The sequence below is a fragment of the Narcine bancroftii genome, chromosome 3 (assembly GCF_036971445.1).
Source record: "Narcine bancroftii isolate sNarBan1 chromosome 3, sNarBan1.hap1, whole genome shotgun sequence".
Classification (NCBI taxonomy): domain Eukaryota; kingdom Metazoa; phylum Chordata; class Chondrichthyes; order Torpediniformes; family Narcinidae; genus Narcine; species Narcine bancroftii.
Window position 1 is genome coordinate 157076364 of NC_091471.1, and position 23866 is coordinate 157100229.

At 42.2% G+C, this 23866-nt stretch overlaps 1 protein-coding gene across 4 annotated transcripts in view; it reads left to right on the forward strand.

Annotated features, from left to right (window-relative positions):
* Positions 1-23866, forward strand: part of LOC138757740 (protein phosphatase 3 catalytic subunit alpha) — a 427419-nt gene that overhangs the window by 387196 nt on the left and 16357 nt on the right. For all 4 annotated transcript variants that reach the window (XM_069925516.1, XM_069925514.1, XM_069925513.1 and 1 more), the window contains 2 exons: positions 14662-14787; positions 19226-19303. In XM_069925516.1, the coding sequence (XP_069781617.1) occupies positions 14662-14787; positions 19226-19303 (204 nt within the window). The remainder of the gene's footprint in view (positions 1-14661; positions 14788-19225; positions 19304-23866) is intronic.

Here is a 23866-nt window from a genome sequence, read left to right on the forward strand (position 1 = left end):
TTTCTTTCATTATTCAGTCTGTGGTCATCACTCTCACTGTAAAACTTCAACAACTGTTCTTTCTGTTTCCTCAAATCATATATGATGGACGATCCCACAGCATAATCTTCCGTTAGACAATGCACAGATGTGCTACTATCAAGTTTCCGCAATAACTCCACCTTCTATGCAATCGATAATGAAAGACATTTCCTTTTCTGCATCTCACTGCCAACCATAGGGGATCTGCAGCTCTCCTTGCCATGTTCATAGGATTCACAGAGGCTTCCGACTGGTAGTGTCAACTGGGAGGGTGGGTGGCAATGACACTCGTCAGCGAGGGGCTCTTATAAATCGTGCTAATCAGTGACAGCCCCCGACAGGGAGTTGCTCTGGTGCGCTCCATGAAGGGCCACGTTTTAGGTGATGATACCACAAATTATTGATGCGGAACGCAATGTGATACATGGGAGTTGAGCGAGGGTCACTTAGGGCCATGTTTGGTGCCAAACATCTTTGATGAACAAATGTCATCTACCGATAAAAGTACTGGTTTTTGGAGGTTGCCGGTTTTTAAAATTCTGGATAAAAGGTTAGGCACCTGGAGTAGACGTTGGAGGATTTGTGAACGAGGTTCAGAGATTTGAGATTAAGCTATAATGTTAACTAAGAGGTGATAATAGTCAGAAATAAGGTGAGTGATGGGAGACACGATTCTGCAGATCAGGCAGAATACATGGAGGGAAGTGGAGTGTCGACATCTTGGGTCAAAATTCTTCATTAGGAGTTAAAAACAAGAGAGAAAATGGGCAGTATTAGACTATAAGAGAGAGGAGCAGAATTAGACCATTTGGCCATTCGTCTGTCTGCCATTCAAATCATGTATTCTTCTTTTCAACCCCATTCTTCTGCCATCTCCCCTTAACCTACACCTTTATTCATCAAGAATCTGTCAACCTCTGCTTTAATTCTACCCAACGACTTGGAGTCCACAGCCGTCTGTGGCATCAAATTCCAGATTCACCACATTCTGGATGAAGAAATTTCTCCAAATCTTTGTTCTTAAAAAGATCTCCTTTTATTTTGAGGCTGTGCCTTCTGGTCCTAGACTCTCCTATGGCTGGAAACATCTTACCCACATTCTCTCTATCCAGCCCTTGCAATATTCAGAGGGTTTCAGTGAGATTCCCCCCTCATTCTTCTGAACTTCATCATACAATCCTCATTTGATAAACCTCTAATCCCTGGGATTATTCTTGTAGACCTCCTCTGGACCGTCTACAATGCCAGCACATCCTTCCTTAGATATGGGGCCCTAAACTGTTCATAATACTCCAAAATGGTCTGACCTATATCTTATAAAACCTCAGCATTATGTCTTCGTTTTTATATTCCAGTCCTCTCAAAATGAATGGTAACATTGCATTTGCCTTTCTTGCTAGCGACTCAACCAGCTTTTAGGGAATCCTGCACCAGGGCTCAAGTCTCTTTGGACCGTCACTTTCTGAATTCTCTCCCCATATAGAAAATAGTCTACTTCTTTATTCCTTCTACCAAAGTGACTGACCATACACTTCTATCTGCCACTTCTTTGTCTACTCTCCTAATCCACTCTCCCAACCTGTCAACTTTCTGCTTCCTCAACACTACCTGCTCCTCCACCTACCTTTGTATTATTCACTAACTTGGCCACAAAGCCATCAATTCAATCATCTAAATCATTTATATGCAACATGAAAACTAACAGACCCAGCACCATCCCTACAGAACATCCTAGTCACTGGCAGCCAGCCAGAAAAGGCCCCTTTTATTCCTAACCTTTGCTTTCTACCAGTCAGCCAATCTTCTATCAATGGCCTGAAAATCCAAGTAAACAATATCCACTGACTTTCCTTTGTCCTGCTCATTACTTCCTCAAAGAATCACCCTACCCTGGATCTCTACTTTGTTTAATTATCTGTAGTATGCTCAGTGGTTCAAACAAGAAGTGTTAATGTTCTTACCTGATTCCCTCTGAATCCTCTGCTCACGGAGCCTTTCTATCCAATGCCTCTGTCTCCTTCTTACAATAGCCACGCCACAATGATGGTCTCTTTTTAAAGTCCACACTCTCACTAGCTCTTGCTCCAATTCCTACCTCTGGAAATGAAACTACATAAAGAGAGGGGAGAGGTTAGTTGATGATAGGTGCACCAAAGACGGATGATGAACAGATGGAGCCCAGTTGAGAGGTTGTGATTGACAAAGGGAAAATAAGGACTGGATTTGAGTGGGGTAGATGGAGGCAGCAGGAGGGAAGGGAGGGTGAAGACTGTTGCTGAGAAGAACAAAGTCGGTGAAATTGAAACATAGAGATGATGGCTCAATGGGGACAATGGTATCGGAGTTAAAGGGGAATTTTGAAAGAAGGATGTATTTTTGAGGAACTAGGTGGAGGGGAAGAAGAGGGGCAATTGGTGATGCAAGAATGGGTCGGTGGAAACAGGATGTGAATAGCAGGTTTTGGATAGGATCAGGTTCATGAAGGATTCAAGAGGTTGATGTGGAATGATTTAAAATACAATTTGGATTATCAGGGAATTGTAATATATTTGCATTTTGAAATGTTTTAATAAGTTTATATTGGATGCATGATTTGTGATTGTGGCAGGGTGAATCTTATTGTAGAAATGACAAGGTCTGACAATGTTTATGGAGCCATATATAGGATCCCCAGTATATGCTAAAAACACAAAAATGCTGAAGTAAAGATAATGTTTTGGGACTGAGCTGAGCCTATATATTTACCTCCCATGGTCACTGCGAGATTTTATGAGCTCCTCATAAAGTTTTTACCACAATCACATCATCTGCTGACTTTAGTATTTCACTCCCCAGTACGTGACCTACTAGAGGACTAAAATGAAATATTTGGGAGCTTCAGTCCTGATGAGCAGTGTCATGTTGCCCAGTCTTGGAAGATGCATTGCTGTACCAGGAAAGTTGAACAAGTTGGAGTTGGTTCAGCCCTCAATAACCCTTGGCCTTGTTCAATTTAGTTTGTAATTTCTGTTTTATTCAGTTTATATCTTTTTTTCTCACCCATCAGTTAGCACCCAAGCTGCTGTGTTGACAGTTATTGCCACTTAAGTCATATTAAGTGTTTGTTTGTGTTTAGTTTGATGGAGTTGGCTCAATTTGAAATCATTGTTTTTTTCTGCTTGCATCGTGAATTGAACAAGTTGAGGATAGGGTGGATATAAGGCATGTGAATTTCATGGCTGGATTGTTGGGCAGTACAGATAGAGAATCTGCTACAGATGGGTTCGGTTGGAAGTTTTCCATTATCCACACTTCTGCATTTTGTCTCTACAAGACTCTTGTGGTGGCCCTCTCATTGCAGCTGGGAGGTTGTGAATTCAAGCTCCTCCTGCAGTTAATTGAGCACAGGTTTAAGTTTACATTGACACTAATACCAAGAAAGTGTCACACAGTGGTGCTACCTTTCAGGGGCAAACAAAAAATAAATCCCCATCTGTGCTTGTGTGGTGAATGTAAAGCAAAGACCACGTAGCACTGTTGTTTCCAGGCCAGAGTTCATCCACCAGGCAGCCACATGCCTCCTAGCCAGCCTTGACCTACTTTAACTTGTAATCAACCAAACGAATCCACACAGTCTCCCTGGCTCTCCACTTAGCCCTGGACACTAAGGTCACTGATGTCAGACTACTGTTCAGAGATGACAGTCCTGCCTTCAATACCAGAGTCCCCAGCAAACCTATCCCCAAACTGTGATCTAGACCTCAGTGCCCCATCTGCAACTGGATCCTTCACTTCCTGTCTAACAGACCACAGTTGGGAACAGCATTTCCTCCACAATCACCCTCCACATGGGGCTCCTCAAGGATGTGCACTCAGTCCCATTCTGAACTCCCATAACATCCACAACTGTACAGATAAATACTTTCTACTCCAACTTTAAATTCACCGACGACATCACAGTCACAGCTGTTTTCAGATAATGAGGATACAAAATACATGAAGGAGATTGAAAGCCCTGTGGCATGTTACCAAGGTAAGAACCTCTCTCTCAACATCAGTAAGATGAAGATGATAACATAACATAACATAACAATTACAGCACGGAAACAGGCCATTAGGCCCTTCTAGTCCGCACCGAACCAAACACCCCTTTCTAATCCCACCTCCCTGCACAATGCCCATAACCCTCCATCTTCTTCTCATCCATATACCTGTCCAACCTTTTCTTAAATAATACAATTGACTCCGCCGCCACTATTTCTCCCGGAAGATCACTCCACACAGCTACCACTCTCTGAGTAAAGAAGTTCCCCCTCATGTTACCTCTAAACCTCTGCCCCTTAATTCTTAACTCATGTCCTCTTGTTTTAAACTTTCCTCCTCTTAACGGAAATAGTCTATCCACATCCATTCTGTCTATCCCTTTCATAATCTTAAATACTTCTATCAAATCCCCTCTCAACCTTCTACGCTCCAAAGAATAAAGACCCAATCTGTCCAATCTCTCCCCATACTCCAGATGCTTAAACCCAGGCAACATTCTGGTAAACCTTCTCTGCACTCTCTCCACTCTGTTTATATCCTTCCTATAATTAGGCGACCAGAACTGCACACAGAACTCCAAATTAGGCCGCACCAACGTCTTATACAATCTCAACATCACCTCCCAACTCCTATATTCCATGCAATGATTGATAAAGGCCAGCATACTAAAAGCCTTCTGCACCACCCTATTCACGTGAGTTTCTACCTTCAGGGAACGATGTACCGTTACTCCTAAATCTTTCTGCTCTTCTGTATTCCTCAATGCTCTCCCATTTACCACATATGTCCTATTCTGATTCTTCTTACCAAAATGAAGCACCTCACACTTATCAGCATTAAATTCCATCTGCCATTTTTCAGCCCACTTTTCTAAGCAGCCCAAATCCCTCTGCAATCCTTGAAAACCTTCTTCATTATCCACTATTCCACCTATCTTAGTATCGTCTGCATATTTACTAATCCAATTCACCACCCCATCATCTAGATCATTAATGTATATAACGAACAACAATGGGCCCAATACAGATCCTTGAGGCACACCACTGGTCACCGGCCTCCAACCTGACAGACAATTATCCACTACCACTCTCTGGCCTCTCCCTTTCAGCCAATGTTCAATCCATTTGACTATCTCAAAATTTATACCTAAAGACTGCACCTTCCTAACTAACCTTCCATGTGGTACCTTATCAAAGGCCTTACTGAAGTCCATATAGACAACATCCACTGCGCTACCCTCATCCACATTCCTAGTCACCTCTTCAAAAAATTCAATCAGATTGGTCAAACATGACCTTCCTCCCACAAATCCATGTTGAGTGCTCCTGATCAGACCCTGATAATCCAGATGTTTATAAGTACTATCTCTAAGAATTTTCTCCATTAATTTACCTACCACAGACGTCAAACTTACAGGCCGATAGTTGCCAGGCTTCCTCCTTGAACCCTTTTTAAATAACGGAACCACATGCGCAATGCGCCAATCCTCCGGCACTATCCCCATATCTAATGACATTTGGAAAATTACCGCCAGAGCCTCTGCTATTTCCTCCTTCACTTCTCTCAATGTCCTGGGGAAGATCCCGTCTGGTCCCGGAGACTTATCCACCTTTATATTCTTCAAAAGCCTTAAAACTACACCTTTTGTAATCTCTATATTCCCCATATTTACCCAATTTGCTTTTTTTATCCCACATCTCCCAATATCCTTCTCCTTAGTGAATACTGAAGAAAAGAAACTGTTCAATATCTCCCCCATTTCTCTAGGTTCCACACACAGTTTTCCACTCTGATTTTCTAAGGGACCAATTTTGTCTCTAGCTTTCCTCTTACCATTAACATATTTGTAGAACTCTTTTGGATTAGTTTTCACCCTGCTTGCCATAGTTTTCTCGTACCTTCTTTTAGCTTTCCTAATTCCTCTCTTAAGATTCCTCTTACATTCAATGTATCTTTCAAACATCTCCTTAACTCCATGCTTCTTATATCTAATGTACGCCTCCCTTTTTCTTCGAACCAAGTTTCCAATATTCCTTGAAAACCACGGCTCTCTCAAACCTTTTGCCCCTCCTTTTAACCTAACAGGAACATAAAGCTTTTGCACTCTCAAAATCTGATCTTTAAAAGACTTCCATCTCTCTACTACATCCTGCCCATAAAACAAATTGTCCCAATGCACACCCTGCAAGTCCTTTCGCATCTCCTCAAATCTAGCTTTTCCCCAATCAAAAACCTCAATCCTTGGCCCTGATTTCTCTCTTTCCATAATGACATTGAAGCTGATGGCATTATGATCACTGGACCCGAAGTGCTCGCCAACACTAACCTCCGTCACTTGACCCATCCCATTTGCCAACAGTAGATCTAACACTGCTCCTTCTCTGGTCGGCACCTCTACATATTGTTGTAAAAAACTATCTTGCACACATTTCACAAATTCTAACCCATCCATTCCTTTCACAGAATGTGTTTCCCAATCTATATGTGGAAAATTAAAATCTCCCATAATTACAACCCTGTGCTTATCACAAATATCTACTATCTCCCTACAGATTTGCTCCTCTAGGTCTCGGTCCCCTCCGGGTGGTCTATAATACACCCCTACAAGTGTAACCTCTCCTTTCCTACTCCTCAGTTCCACCCAAATAGCCTCCGTGGATGTGCCCTCTAATCTATCCTTCCTAGGCACCGCTGTAATATTTTCCCTGACAAGCAATGCAACCCCACCTCCTCTTGCCCCTCCGACTCTATCACACCTAAAACAACGAAACCCAGGGATATTCAGTTGCCAATCACATCCCTCCTGCAACCATGTCTCACTAATCGCTACCACATCATACTTCCAAGTATCAATCCACACCTTCAGCTCATCCACCTTTTTTACAATACTCCTGGCATTAAAATATATGAATTTCAGGGATTTCCCATTTTTTAATCCCTGTTTTCCCTCATCTTTAAGAACAACATTATTTACTTTTCCTGCCAATTGCCCTTCATCTTCTTCCAGAGCATTTCCCTTCTCTATCACCTGCCCATCCATATTCAAATACTTACTACAAACTTTCATTGTTTGCATTCTAACCTTCTCCTTACTGCTCTGTACTATTTTGTTCCCTCCCCCCCAACCATTCTAGTTTAAAGGATCCTGAGTAGTCCTAGCAAATACCTCTGCCAGGATTCTGGTCCCCCTGGGATTTATATCAAGACAGGGGACAGAGTCTACACCCTTGTGCATGTTAACAGAGCTGAAGTTTAAAGAGTTGATAGCATCAAGTTCTTAGGAATAAACATCTCCAGTGACCTGACCTGTGGAAAGCATATCGACATGATGGTCAAGAAAGCGCCAAGATCTCTATACCCCAAACTCTCTTCTCTCTCCATCCATTGGCTTAAGAGTGTGAAATCTTGCACAACAGACAAAGTTTCTTCCCCACAGCTATCAGTCTCCTGAATGAACCCTCTAAGTGTTCTTATGCTGCCCTTGCTTTTGGTGCTAATTTTTTCTTTTTATTATAATTTTATACTCCTTGCTCCTGTGCTTTTTAGATGGCTATATGAATGTTAAAGATAATTTGTTAGCTTGTTAGTTCATTTGCCGAGAAATCCATCTCGCTGTACCGGATATTTTGTGATGTTGTTTGTGGGAGCTTGCTATGCACAAATTAGCTGCCACTTCCCTCACAATGGGATGTACAATTCGGCTGCTAATAGACTTGAATTTCCTGCATATTTTGAGATAAAGTACTGTAACAGGTCTTTCCACCCCATGATTCGGCACTGCCCAAATTACCCTACTAACCCCAGACATCTTTGGAATGGGGGGGGGGTGGGTGGGAACCAGAGCACTGAATGATGTATCATGTTGCTATGAAAGATAGCAGGACCTAGGTTATGGAGTTAAGAGAAAGCACAACACTGCACACAAGGATGAGAACTTAATTTTAGAACATGATATAAGAAATGAGCACATAAGTAGGCCATCTGGCCCATTGAGCCTAATATGCTCTTTAGAAAGATTATGGCTGATCTGGCCGTGGACTCATCTCCTCAGCTCTTCTGCTCCAGTTTTCCCATAATCCTTAATTCCCCAACAATGCAAAAATTAATCTATCTTGAGTATTTTTAATGAAGCACCCTCTGCAGCTTTCTTTGGCAGAGAATTCCATGGATTCACTCCTCTCTGGAAGAAGCAGTTCCTCTTCATCCTAAAAATACTCTCCAAAATCTTTCCCCTAATTCAATCTGGTTTTGGTGAGCTGAGGGTGAACAGGACCACTTGGTGGTTCAGGTGCATGACCAGACGTACCAGTAACATAGAGAGGGTTTTACAGCTAGCTGGTGAAGGGGAACAGGACCTTGTGGTGGTTCAGGAACATGACTAGACATACAAATAAGATGGAGAGACTTCTGCAGATGGTGAGCTAGGTGCCGGGATGAAGCGATGAACATGAAATAAAAGTTATCATTGGCCTATTTCCTTTGGAGTTATGAAATCATGCAAATAATGAGTCAATTAGGTACAATCGTTTGCTTTTCACCTACATACCACCTTAAGCAATCCCTTACTAATCACAGAGCACTGATGGCATAGGGATTACTTAAATTGGCATGAGTGGAAAGAAAAAGGTTGAAAACCACTGACATAGAGGCAGTGAATTCCCAATCATCTTAGTAAACTCTGCCCATTTAACCATTCACTTTCAATCTGGCTCTTTACCAATATCCTACCATTGGAAACAGTTTTGCTTGTAGTTTTTTTAAATCTCTCAACCTTTGGATATTATTGGATTCATGATTACAGTAACTGCAGAATTTAATTAAATAAATGAAATTCTATGTGGAATAAAAGGATTATGAGTAAATGGTATCATGAGACTAGATAAATGTAAAATCCCACCATTCACTAATGCTTGATGGAAGAAATCACATTCCCCTTAGAAATAGCGAGCTACCTGTCTAAGAGGCGTTTAGATGGGACCATAATGAGTAAGACATAGAAAGGTACAATGTAATGCAGACAAACAGGATTAGTGCAGATGGGTAAAAAGATCAAGTTAAGTTTATTGTCAAATGATTGTACAAGTACAACCTGACACAACAGTGTTCTCCAGTCCTCGGGATAAAAACTCGCAGACATACAACTAGCCATAACACCCATTCAATGCAAATGTAGGACAAGCATTTAATCTATACAAATAAATATTGTTTCATGAATATGAGAGTTTCAGATGGTTTTTGTGAGCAATTCCTTTGGTCGATCAGTATTCTCACTGCCCGTGGGAAGAAGCTGTTCCTCAGAATGGTGGTGCTGGCTCTGATACTCCTCTGTCTCTTGCCTGACGAAAGCAGCTCAAAGATGCTGTGTGCAGGGTGGAAGGGTGGTTCAATGATTTTGTGCACCCTCTTCAGAAAATTATCCTGATAGATCATATCAATGGGGGGGGCAGGGAGGCTGCATCGATCCTCTCTGCCACTCTTATGGTCCTGTGGATTGACCTCCAGCCACCATTTCGTTAACCATACTACACTGTGATGCAGCTGGCCAGGATGCTTATAAGGTTACATAATGATGGCCAGTAGTTTTGCCCACTTCATTTTTTTCAGGAAGTGTAGTTGATGTTGTGCTTTCCTGTCAAGTGGGGAGATTTTATGTCCACAGTAGGTCACTAATTAAGTGAACTCTAAGGAACTTGGTCCTCTCCCCTCTCTCTACTTCAGTGTTGTTAAGGTGTAGTGGACAGTGGTTGTTAGTGGTCCTTCTGAAGTCCACAATCATCTCCTTCATCTTGTCCATATTGAGGCTCTGGTTGTGAATCTCGCACCATATCATGAGATTTTCCACCTCTTCTTTATAGTATAACTTACCATTGTTGCTAATGAGGCCAACGACTGTTGTGTCATCTGGAAATTTAATGACACTGTTGGAACTGGATTTGGCGATGCAGTCGTGGGTCTGTAGCATGAACAGGAGCGCCAGCGCTTGGCGTGATTGTGCTCAATTTTCTCCTACTGACCCAAACACACTGGTCTTTACGTTAGGAAGTCCAGGATCCAGTTTCAGAGAGGAGTGTTGAGTCCTAGCAAGGACTGCTTTTCCACAAACCTCTGGGGAATGATCATATTAAATGCTGAGCTGAAGTCAATGCCTGGCATATGAGGCATCGTACTCACGGTGGGCCAGGACGGAGTGAAGTGACAAGGCTATAGCATTATCTGTGGAACAGTTTCTTTTAGAGACGAATTGAAATGGGCCCAGCATCTCTGTGAAGTGTGCTTTGATGCGTTCCATCACCAGGTGCTCAAAGCATTTTATAATGGTGGAGGTCAGTGCCACAGGGCGGTAGTCATTGAGGCCTGCTATTGTTATCCTCTTTGGTTCTGGGATGTTGGTAGCTGTCTTGAATTCTGCGGGAACGATGGGCTGCTGCAATGAGATGAAGACCTCTGTCAATTGGTCTGCGCAGTCCTTCAGTACCCAATCAAGTATGTTGACTGGTCCCACTGCCTTGTGTGGGTCCTCCTTGGATAGGATTCTCCTCACCTCAACTGCAGCTATGCAGGGGTCCTGTTCATTAGGAGGACACAGAGCTTTCTTCAGCATCATCCTATTCTTCTCATAAAAGATATTCAATCTATCTGTAAGGGAGGCTGTTAACTTGTGATCTGCAATATTCTTGATCCTTTGCCACATGAGCCTCGTGTCGCTGGTGCTGTAAGCTATCTGTAGATCTTCTGTGAGTACCTCCCACTTTGCCTTCCAGATTGTATGGGAGAGTTCAACCCTGGCTGATCTTAGTGCCATCCTATCCCCTGTCCTGAAGCTCTGAGGAGGGCCTGGACCTTTGCATCTCACCATGGTTTCTGGTTAGCCCTGGTTTCCTCTATGTTAACATGACCTTTGTAGATGGCCTCCTCCCTGAAATAGCACCAGTCCATGGTCTCAAAAGAGTTTTGCAGCACTGCTATGCCCCCCCACGGCCATGTCCTGATCTCCATGCGATCTAATCTAGGTTGCTTTGCCAGTGGTCTGTACACCAGGACAGGTTTGTGATCCAAATAAACAAGGTGAGGGCGAGGTGCAGCCTTATACACACCAGGGACGTTAGTTTTCACCTGATCCAGGGTATTCTCTACTTTGGTGGCAAAATTAACATGCTGTTGAAACGTGGTAAGACTGTTGTGATGAGAGGTTGATGTGATTGAGGTCTCAGCAACAATCATGGCACTGTCAGGGTGAGATGTCTGGCTTTGCAGCTGGCACCATAAAGCTCCTTCATGGCTTCTCCCGCATTAGCATAGACTTTAGTACACTAGTTCAGAAAAGAGTCTTTAGTACACCAGTTCTCGTTGATGTAAATGCACTTTCCTTGAGTCTTTCCAGAAGCAGCAGTGTCTATGTCTGCTCTGAAGGTGATGAGGCCATCCAGCTAGATCGCTGAGTTTGGAATTGTGTCCTGGAGCCACGTTTCTGTAATCACTAGAGCACAGAGGCCCTGCAGTTCTCTCCAATTCAAATGAAGCCTCAAATAATCCATTTTCTTCTCCAGCGACCTTACATTTAAAAGTAAGATTGTTGGAAGCGCAGGTCTGAAGAGGTTAACTCTCAGTCTAACCTCGATGCCAGCCCGTTTTCCACACTTCTGCCTTTTCCAGCAGTACTTCCAATGGCCTCCCACGTGTCTCCAGCGATCCTTTCCACATTTTACAGCAGTCTGTTCCCTCCTTCAGTAGGTTTAAACTGCCAGAATCTTACCAATTTGATGTGCTAATTTGAAAGTCCAGATCATGTTTTGTATTTTGATGATTGTATCCTCATTACATCATAGTAGGTTGGGGATTTCACCGTTGTTGGGACCCTAAGTGGCCTTGCAACCTCATGTGCTGCCGTCTTAAAGCTGCACTAATGTGTGTGGCTGAAGGGCCTGATTCTGTGATGTACTTCTCTAACCACTCAGCTGAGCCAGTTAGGAATGGGCAGTAGATGCCCACTTTATCTTGACCCCTCCATCCCAAGGATTAATTAAAGAATAGACCTTTTAAATGAACTTGCTTCTCTCTCATGTTATGAAAATCTTGAGGCAATTCAGTACATTCAGGTATAGTATGACTGGTTAGTCAAATGTTAGCTGTCTCGTTGTTGCAGAAAGCAACCACAAACTTTGGGCTTCCATAAATGATTTTGATGGAATTAACACTTGGGTTTCACAAAAAGACATTGGAATTGTGAAGCTTTACCGTTGGGGCTGCAGTGACCCCCAGTGACAATTGACAGTACACCTGTGATCCTGTCGGGTTCTCTGGAGTATGGCTTGCTATTTGAATACTGACCTTTAATGCTGTTCCATTATATTGGTGTTGCATAAGTAAGATGCAATTGATGCACAGCTGCATAATTCTGTGTGTTCACAGAGAATTGCTGGTAAGATTGCCGGTGCCAAAGTTAGCTCATCTGCTATTTTTAGTAAGGAGTTTGTATGTTCTCCTCATAACCACGTGGGTTTCTTCTGGTTACTCTGGTTTCCTCTAAAGACGTACAGGATTAGTAAGTTAATTGGTCACATGGGTAGCCCAGGTTCGTGGGCTGAAGGACATGTTGTCATGCTGTATCTCTAAGTAAAAATTATAATAAAAAATTATAAATTATGATGTACGCTGATATACAGCTTGGAGTTCGGTGGTTCTCAACCTTTTTCTTTCCACTCACCTACCACTTTAAGTAATCCCTATGCCATCGGTGCTCTATGATTAGTAAGGGATTACTTAAGGTGGTATGTGGGTGGGAAGGGAAAGCTGAGAACCACTGCTCTAGACCCATTTGTTACTGAAATATTGTGCTTGAGAAAAATTGTCATTGGCCCATTTCCTTTGGAGTTATGAAACTGTACACATAACGATTAAAACAGTGGTTTTCAAACTTTTTCTTTTCACCCACATTCCACCTTAATCAATCCCTTATTAATTACAGTGCATCTAAGGCATAGGGAATACTTAAAGTGGTAGGTGACTGGAAAGAAAAAGTTTGAGAACCACTGTTATTTCCTTACTAAGTGTACATTGTAACATGGACTTCATCCCCTGATCTGGCACCTCTCTCAATTAAACTGAACTAAGGTCTGTTTATTCCTTCTTTGTGTCTTTTATCCTTCAACTATTTCTCAGGTCACACCAGTATGTTGCCCTGATTTTACCTTCAATTTTGTTTATTCTCATGAATACATTGTAAATTGTTTGTATAAACTAGTGATCCTATCTATACAAGAATAAAACAATTGTGTTTTTAATCTTAATCCCATCTATACAAACCTTGTTCAGTCTGACAACAATGCATCTTAAAGGAATCTCCCCAAGAGGTCCAAAGTGACCTGCCTGAATGACCATCAGCTCTACTGACATGAAGTGCTTTGAGAGGTAGTTGTGGAGGCATCAATTATTGTTTCAGGAAGGACCTAGACGCAGTTCAATTCACCCATCAGCACAACAGATCAATGACAGACACCCTCTCGCCAGCCCTACATTCTGTATTAGATCCCGTCAACTGCAGGAACAGCCACATCAGGCTGTTGTTCATTGACTTATAACTCAGCATTCAATACCAGCACACCAGCAAAACTCGTGGTCAAACTTAGGAATCTGGGACTCAGTTCTTCCCTCTGCAACTAGGTTCTTGGTTTCCACAGCAGACCCTAATTAGTGTGAATTGGGAACATCTCCCTCGCCATGGGCACCTCAAGGCTGCATACTTAGTCTCCTTCTCTGATCCCGATACATTCATGATTCAGAGCCAAGTTCAGGTGCAACATAATCTATAAATTCGCTATCAGCGCCACCATTTTTGGCCAGCTAATGAGAAATTATGTGTCAGAATATGGATTGGAGATCAAGAATCTGGTTGGGTGATGCCAGAACAATAATCGCTCAAAGATCATGGAGCCTATTGTGGACTTTAGGAATGGGAGGCTGAAGGCTGCACACCTGCTTTCATTGATGAGATGACACCAGAGAGGGTTAATATCAAATCCTTTGGAGTCCACAAATAGAACCATAGAGCCCTGCTGCACAGAAACAGGCTTTTCCATCCATTTTCAACTATTTATTCCGCCAAGTCTCATTGCCATAGCCTTATATACCCCTACCATCCATTTACCTATCCAATTATAAATGTTGAAATTGAACACCTATCTGCCACCTCTGCTGTCAGCTGGTTTCATGCTCTCACCACAATCAGAGTGGGCTGAAAGGTCTCCTTGTATGCTATTGCACTCCTGTTTCTGTGATTAATTCTTTAACTGTAGGGATTGCCAATAAGGAAGTTGGAAAATAGGCCTTGAATCTAACTAATGCCATCCTTCCCCAGGCCAAATATATTGACCAGAAAATAATGTATTATTTGGCAACAACATACTGATTTGTCAGGTCATACTTTATACCTTCCACCTTGACAATCTATTGCCTGTCAGAGAGCAGTGCAGCAAAAACAACTTGAGCATTCCAACCAGTTACATTGAATTAATTCTGTAGATTTGGCATTTGTTCAGTGTCTTGTATTTTGATTTTGATTTTCACTCTTGCTGGGGGGAAAAAATCTTAACTTGTAATTTACTGTTTTCTACTTTCCAGCTGCAGTTTTGAAATATGAGAACAATGTCATGAACATCAGACAGTTCAACTGCTCCCCACACCCCTACTGGTTGCCCAACTTCATGGATGTGTTCACTTGGTCCTTGCCATTCGTTGGAGAGAAAGGTTTGTGACTACCACCCTGTGCCTGCCTTTGGTCCAGCGGTTGAAGACTTGGTTCATCAGCATGCAACATGCAAACTTGTTCTGCAACACAGCTGCAGAAAGCACCACATTGTCAGGGAGGGGGGGGGGGGGTTTACTGTGGCGGTGTTACACTGTAGGATGGGCAGTACTGAGGGGGTGTTGCACTGTGGGAGGGACAGCCCTGAAGGAGTGTCACGGTATGGGAAGGTAACACTGTGAGAGCGACAGTACTGCCCTGTTAAGGGTGTTTGGATAGAGTCTTATCTGTGGGCCTGTCTGTTGCTTCATGTGATGTTAAAGGCCCCAGGTATGACTGCAAAATAGAGCTGTGACCTTGGCCTTGTTTGCCCACATTTGTCAACATCTGTTCTTCCTTCATCCTTTTTTCACTATTTATGAGATGAGACTCACACTACTATTTTGGGAACTTGCACTGCCTAGAATGGTTGCAAGGTTTCCTGCATTATAACAACTTATTTGCTGCAAAGCTTCTTTGATGGTGCAAGTGTATTATAGCGGAAAACTATAAGTTATAGCTATTTTATATATATCTGCCTGCTGCCCATACCCCCACCATTGCCAACTTTCCATAGGACCCCATCTTCAGGGAATGCTTCTGTGTTGCGTTTTGAGTTAGCTCTTAAGTAAGATACATGGGCTGCATCTTGCCAGCGGTAAGGTGAGATTAGTGTGAGCATCGTGGCAATGGCAGCATGTTGAGAAAGCTCCAGAAACTTGCTCCACTAACTATCTCAGCAATATTTTCCTGGACTTTGAAACTTGCTGGATTTGTGCATTAAACACCATCACTAGGACTAGAACAGAATGATGACAGCAGTTTACATTTGTTGGATGCCTTTGACCTAGATGCCTCACTGGAGATTGAGGCAAACTCTATCTAAGCCACAGCGGGAACTGGGAAGTGTATACAAAGGGTATGGATTTTGGAGAGAGAATTTGAGAGCAGCTGAAGGCACAACTCCCATGGTGCTTCCAGCTGTGCAGTGACCCAGAGGTGGAGCTGTTGCATCCACTTTTGGTCTCCACTCCCAACCAAGGTTCTCCTCATGGATTCTTGAGGTAAATGGGATGCTGCAACTAAACTCATTGGAATTTACAGAATACCAAGTAATTTTATTGAAATGTGAAGCACTAAAGGTGCTTGATAGGTTAGATGCTGAAAGGATGTACCCCTCATGAAGTTGCCCACATGAAACTGAACAGAAAATTCCACAGAGGATTGTGAATCTTTAGAGTGGCAGGTGTGTGTTCAATAGTGAAGAGGGTTATGGGGAGCAGGCACCAAGTGGAGCAGAGGCTGAGGTCATATCTGCATTACATTGAACAGCAAAGCAGGGTAGAGAGGTCCAGAGCTTACTGCTATTTCTAAAGAGCATGAGGAATGGCATAAGATCAAGAAAGTTGAATCAATGGAGTACAGTGATGGGATGTTAGGCATTGGCAGGATTTGAAAACGCATTTGAGCTGAATAGTGGAAATCTTCTTTTCTCTTTTATCTTTGGCTTGGCTTCGCGGACGAAGATTTATGGAGGGGTAAATTCAAATATCAAATGCCGAACAACATCTCCAGCCCAGAAAAGTGACCAGTCTCGTTCCACAGGTCATTAGATTTTGGACTTTTCAAACTTCCCCACGTAATTGATACCTGAGGCTGGGATCAGTGTAGTGGGGGTGGGGGGGGGGGGGTGGGGGGGGAGTTAGACTTCTGCCATAAGGACGAATGAACAACATAGAACATAATAGCTCACTACAGGCCCTTTGGCCCACGATGTTGTGCCAACCAATAGAAATCTACTCAACAAAACTAAATCTCCCCTACCTTACACGCAAAACCCTCAATTTTTCTTGTATCTATGTGCCTGTCTAAGAGTCTTTTAAATGTCCCTATTGTACCACCCTCCACTACCACCCCCAGCAATGCATTCCAAGTGCCCACTTCTCCCTGTTTAAAGAAAAAAAATGAAAACTTACCCCTGACATCTCCCCTAAACTATAGCTTTACTATAGCCATGTCGCTTCACTCTGTCCTGGCCCACATGGAGAACGACACCTCATAACGTCAGGCTGCTGTTCATTGACTTCGGCTAGGCATTTAATACGATCATTCCCCAGAGGCTAGTGGAGAAGCTGCCTTCACTGGGACTCAACACACCTTTCTATAATTGGATCCTGGACTTCCTAATGGAAAGACCACAGTCTGTCCGGGTCGATAGAATATCAAGCACCATCATGCAAAGCACTGGTGGACCTCAGGGCTGTGTGTTCAGCCCGCTTCTGTTCACGGTACTGACCCAAGACTGATCCAGCTCCAACAGTGTCATTGAGTTTGCATATGACACAACAGTCGTCGGCCTCATCAGTAACAACAATGAGTCGCACTGCAGAAAAGAAGTGGAAAATCTCATGAAATGGTGCGAGAATAACAACCTGAGTCTCAACATGTACAAGGCGAAGGAGATGATCGAGAACTTCAGGAGGACCAGGAATAACCACCCTCTAAGAATGGAGGGCACAAGTTCCTTGGTGTTCACTTAACTGGTGACCTATCGTTGGCATTCAACATCTCTTCACTTGTCAGAAAGGTGCCTCAGTGACTGCACTTCCTGAGAAGACTGAAGCGGGCAAGGCTACCAGCCACCATTATGGCAGTCTTCTGTAGAAGCTCTATCAAGACCATCCTGGCTGGCTGCATCACAGTGTGGTACTGTTGCTACAGAGAAATAGATCGGAAGTCAATCCACAGGACCATAAAAGTGGCAGAGAGGATCACTGGAGTCTCCTTCCAACCCCCATTAATGTGATCTACCTGAAGAGGGTGCACAAAATCATTGAGGACCCCTTCCACCCTGCCAACAGCATTTTTCAGCTGCTTCCATTGGGGAAGAGATACAGGAATATCAGAGCCAACATCACCAGGCTGAGGAGTAGCTTCTTGCCACGGGCAGTGAGAATGCTGAATGACCAAAGGAGCTGCGCACACTAAGCATACAAGACTCTCATCTGTAAAAAAACAATATTTATTTTTATAGATATAATATTTGTCTGTATGTGTATTATGTCTGGTTGTGTGTCTGCATATTTTGCACTGAGGACTGGAGAACACGCTGTTTTGTTGTCGGACTGTACTTGTACAATCAGATGACAATAATCTTAACTTGTCTAAGCTTTCCTCTCCATACCTTGTACAGATGTCCTCTGGTGTTTGCTATTCTTGCCCTAGGAAAAAGACAGTTTCTGTCCACCCTATCCATGCCTCTCCTGATCTTATTAAGTCACCTCTCACCCTTCTTTGCTCCAAAGAGAAAACCCTTGTGCTTTTAACCTTGGCTCATAAGACATGTTCTCCAATCCAGGCATCATCCTCTTAAATCTCCTCTATACTCTCTCTATAGGTTTCACATCCTTCCTGTAATGAAGCGACCAGAACTGAGCACAATATTCAAGTGTGGTCTAACCTGTTTTATAGAGCTGGAACATTACCTCGTGACCCTTGAAATCAATCCCCTGTCTAATGAAGGCAAGCATGCAGTGGTTCTCAACCTTTTGTAGTCTGAGGCCCATCTGGCTTATGGCCTGACACGCCATGGCCCACCAGTGGCAAAGACTGAGCAATATTTTCAAATCAAAGGCACCTCTGTAAGAAACACATTTTTTATCTAATTTAATGTATTTTATTTAACATTTTTGAAGACTCACATGGGAACAACCACATGGGTTTTTGGTTTTTACCACTCTGTCAACCTGCGCAGCAATCTATGGATTGGACCCCAAGGTCCCTCTGTTCTTCCACACTGCTAAGAATCCTGCAATTAACCATATATTCTGCCTTCAAGATTGACCTGCAAAAATGCATCACACTTCAAACTAATCCGGATTAAACTCCATCTGCTACTTTTCTGTTGTATTGCATCCTGTCTACTAGTTTTTAAATTCCATCAGTTTTGTGTGCACGTCTTGATTGAGATTTGAGTTGACAATTGTTTGGCTCATGGTCATAGAGCTTTGACAGTTTCTCATGTGTGTAGTTGCACCATTTAGAAATGTTGCACTTAACTGCTGTTCTGTCTTTGGAGGTGCTGAGCTCAGTGGGGGTGTGATGAGCGATGTGAACTTCCCCTAATTAATAAATATTTTCACCCAAGTCATAAAAAAAGAAACTGCATCTCTGTGCATGCTAATTTATTCATCTTGTTTCCCATGAGAGAAATAATAAAACACAAAACAAATATGTGTGCTTATGTTGACAGGCTCAAGGTGTAGCCCTCTTCTCTCTGCTACTTGCACCTTGTGGTGTGCATGCTCCTCCAGCTATCTATTGATTGTCAGGTATTGTCTTTTAATTGGCAGCTGTCCAGTTGTTCTGCACTAATCATTATTCTCTCTCTCTTGTTCCTAGTGACTGAGATGTTGGTCAATGTGCTCAGTATCTGCTCTGATGATGAACTCATGACTGAAGGAGACGATGGTTTTGATGGTGAGGAGTTAACAAAACAAAAAAAACAGCTCTTACTCAAATCTCTCACACACTTCTCTCAGCTAAACCAAAAAACTTCAGTCCCTTTTTCATTCACAATGCCTGTTTTGCAAAGTTATTTTTTCTAATGGTTTTAATTTTCATTTGCACTGATGTTCTAACCTTGTCACCACATTAAATGATATGTTTCTAACAATGGTGCTGATTGTAAACACAAAATAATTGTTCCCTTCAGTACTTTGTTGTTTTTCCATAATTGGAAGCTATCCTCAATGTTAGAACTGTGTTAACAGAACTGAGACTCTTTGATGTCCCTACATTCTCGTCAACTAGAACTTACTTTCTAGAATACTCCCTGTTGATGGCTGAGAAGTAGTTAAAAGCAAATCAAAAGTGAAATAGCATATTGAGGCCAGAGCAATGGGCTCTAACAACTAATGAGCTGATTTGGATATTAATGTTGCACCAGGATACATTTGTCCCATCGTGCTTGGACTAGTCCTTTGCAGGAGCTCTCCCATTAGTTCCACTCGCCTATTTTTCCCCATAATGAAACAAAATTTGCCTTTTTATATTTATCCAGTTCTCTTTCCCAGTTCCTTGAATTCACTTCCATCTCCCTTTCAAGCAATGGATTCCAGACCCTAATAGCTCATTGCGTAGAAACATGCTTCTCCTTTCTCTACTGATTCTTCAGATGCCTTTCCCTTTACCCCCCTAGTCACCAACCTTCCTGCAATTTTTTTTGAGTTTATTATTATCAACCTCTATTACATCATCCCTTAATCTTCTCCACTTCAAAATTAGTCCCAGCCTCTTCAATCCCCGCTCCCTCAAACCTCGGCTGTTCCAGTGATTCTTCTCCACCCTGTAAGGCCTTGTTTATTATATAGAGCGCGGTGTCCAAATTGCTATGGCATATTTGCTAATCGTTGATGCTCATCTGGGTGTTTTACTCTATGTGCAGGAAATTTCATTACACGGCGATCCTCAGCAACCTTAGCTCGCTTATTTTGTCAGCCAAATAATCAGATTAATTTTAATTCAAATGCCTTATTTCCATCAACATTTTTTAAAATTTCCTCATCTAATTTGTTTCTTTTCTATTTCCACAGAATTTGGTTTTAATGCTTTTCCATTGGTTCTGTCAGATATCTGTACCTGTATTTTGTTCTCATTCACCAAGCTTCCTACTGATCTTTCTATCTCTTTATTTTCTGGATTGTGTCATGAGAAGAACAACTCACTTATGGCCAGAAGAAAGGTACAAATCAAGCAAATTGTAGAAGGGCAAAGCTGTGTGAGACTGACTCATTGTCATGTTTCTCGGGCAAGATTTGTCGTCAGAAGGGCAGTGTTCTCAATCTGTGCATCCAACCCTTCAACTGACTTGGTTCTGCAATGAGGAAATAGAATATTGTTAAATATAGTGTGGAGTGGGTTAAAAAAACTGGTTTTGCTCTTCTGTCAGCCTCTCTGCTGTTGGCTTCAGTAAAGCAACCAATTGAACGCAGCTATAGAGAGGAAATATCTACTTCTCGTGATGTCTGACTTAAAAGCCGCCATTTCTAGTCTTGCTCTGATGAATTTTCCCCAGCAGCCCTTCCACCCTCATCCCTTAGTCCATTTATTCAAGTGTCTGTCTTACCATTGAGTGTTGGCATCCAAAAGTGGGGTAGGAGGAGGGGCAGTTCCAAACTCAACAGTTTCTCTTTCCAATACTTTCAGTGTCAAATGGTGAGCAAGAACCATGATCTTTGTCTCATTCAGGGTTGTGGAAGCTGAGACCTTTGGAACTTCTCTGCCATTCCATTGAAGTTCTCTCAGTCTGCAGAGTCTAGATTTTCAACATAATACTTGACTAGACCATGCATTTCAGTTGCCTCCAACTGTTTTTAACGTAGAGCGAGCCATTTCTGAAGTTTGTGTTGGGTAAATTATTCTTCAGTCATCAGCACTAAAAGGTTGTGGGAGTATCCATGCCACGGCTTGCATCCCACAATTTGAACTTTATTACCATATATTTCAGCATATAAGTCGAGTCGTGAAACCTAAAAAAAATCTCAAAAAATGGGGGTTGATTTATACGCCAGATATACTTTTGAAGCCTTAAATTCAGCTTAAAATCCAATCCGCGATGATCTGGCATATAAGTTGACCCTTGAAAAACCAATTTGGCATATAAGTCGACCCTTGAAAAACAAAAAAAACCTATGACAGATTTTCATTGAGATTTTTATTGAAAACCACAACATAATTAGAACCCTTCAAAATCACTCTCACTATCATCATCTGAAGCAAAGATGGCGGCAAACACATCCACACTCTCACTGTTTAAACAGTCATCATATGGGTTCCAGTCTGTATCTGATGAGACAGTTTCAGCTTCGTCATCAGTGTCCCACAATAAATTATCTTCCATGCCATCAATTGCACAAGAGATACCGCACTTTTTAAACGATTTTATCACAGTCTATACTTTAACTTTGTCCCATGCCTTGAGCACAAAGTTACAAAGCATATCAAGTGATGCAGCTCGCATAGCCCCGCCTTTTGTAAATTACTTTTCTGCACTTGACATCCATGTATCCCATTCCTCACACACATGGTCTTTGAATGGCTCAATCAGGCAGACATTGAGAGATTGTAATTATAGACGTCAAACCACCCAGGATAACCGCCATGTAAGTATGATGTGGGGCTAATCTACTTTTAGTTTTCTCAATTAAGTGGCTATGAAACATATCCCAGACCAGCAAACACTGTTCTTTGCGTAAACCACCTGGCTGCCTGTTCCACACATTGTCTATTCATAGTTTTACACCATTTTCATCCATCCATCCATCCTTTGTCATGAAAATGTACAAAAATACCTGCAGAGAATTTCATTTTCAGTTTAATTTTGCATTTGAAGATTACCATGGGTCTTAACTTTGTCCCGATAGCCATGCACGATAACACCACAGTAAACCTGGTCCTTTCATGGCCTGTACTTCTGGTTTGCACAGTTTTAACATCTTCCCATTCCACTGTTCTATTACCTATCATGGGGGGGGTTTTGTCCATATTTCCGATATTTGCCAATGCAAAATGGTGTTTCTGCTCATTCCGTATAATAAATTGGTGAAAACTTACAACTTTATGATCAAGATCTTTTGGGAGTTCCAGCAATTTTTGTTTTTTGGCGTAATACCAGATTTTTCCTGTTCATGAAACGGTTGCACCAGTCTACTGTAACCTCGAAATCATCACTGAAGTCTGGGTGTGACTTGGCCCACTGCAGTGCAAATGTTCTTATTTTATTTCGGATGACTATGTAGCAATTTTGCCTCTGTTCATGTATCCATTCTGCAATGTGATTTTCCAACTCTGACCAACGAGTGATTCCTTTTCTCAAAGAACATTGCCTTTATGGTATTTTTCTTTAAGTCTCTTCTTTCTTCCTCCAATCTCTTTCCAACTTCTTATGCAATTTTCTTGCAGCAGTGCAGTTGTTGGTTTTCTTGGCCATTTCTATCACTTTCAACATAAAGCTCACTTCATATTTTTGTTGCATGCTGCGTTGTGTCAATAGACCCTCTATGATAGTAATCGCCTCCAGGCAACGCCCAGCAGATCAATCCACGCGATCTATGGGGATTGATCTATATGCCAGTCAATGGCCTATCTCATGAACTTTGGGGGTCGACTTATACGCAGGTCAACGTGGCACCTCAGGCAGCCAGAAAATAGTGGTCGACTTGTATACTGGATATACCATAAAACCCTTAAAATAAGGCTGTAAAAGGAGATGGGGGGTCAACTCATAAGCCGAAATAGATGGTAAACTGAGCTGAATTTTAGGAGTTAAAGATCACCTGTTTTCACAGAATCTTCACATACTTTCACTAAGATGATTACATTAAGCTTTGGAGGCTAAGTTGGATAGGTATTTACTGCAAAATTATATCTGAAATGGAGAGCTACAATAATCAGGAAAAACTAAACTGTCTGGATCCATTGTCTTCAGAGAAAGGGACCCACAGTAGAGTTCTGGTTGATTTTAACTGTATAACAGGCTTCAGAAGGGTACATATGAAAAGAAGCTATGGACGAAACTTAAACAATGAGGTGGTTCCTGAAATCTTCACCCAAAGAGTGGTGGTAATGTGGAACTCTCCCCCACAGGCTGTAATAAGGACTGAAGTGGAGAGATAGGTTGCTGAATAAAGACACTGAGAAGAGAGCAATAGGAGATTTGGATGGGGGAGAAAGAGGGGATGTGAAGAGGCAGATTTCCAGAAGAGTTGTCCTGACATTTATTTAGTTTACTTAGTGATCCCATAGATGTAAAAACCATTGAATAAGAAAGCAGAACTTCTCTCTGCCCCTTGAACATGACCTGCCATTTCACTAAGCTCATGGCTGGTTGTGCATCTTGTCCATTTTCTTGTTCAATCCTTAAATGCCCATATCTTTGAATAAACAGCTGTGGGTAGTGAGTTTACAAAGATTCTATCTCAAATTCCATGGCAGAACCTTTGTCCAGAGATTGGAATCCCATATTGCAAACTCCACCAAGAG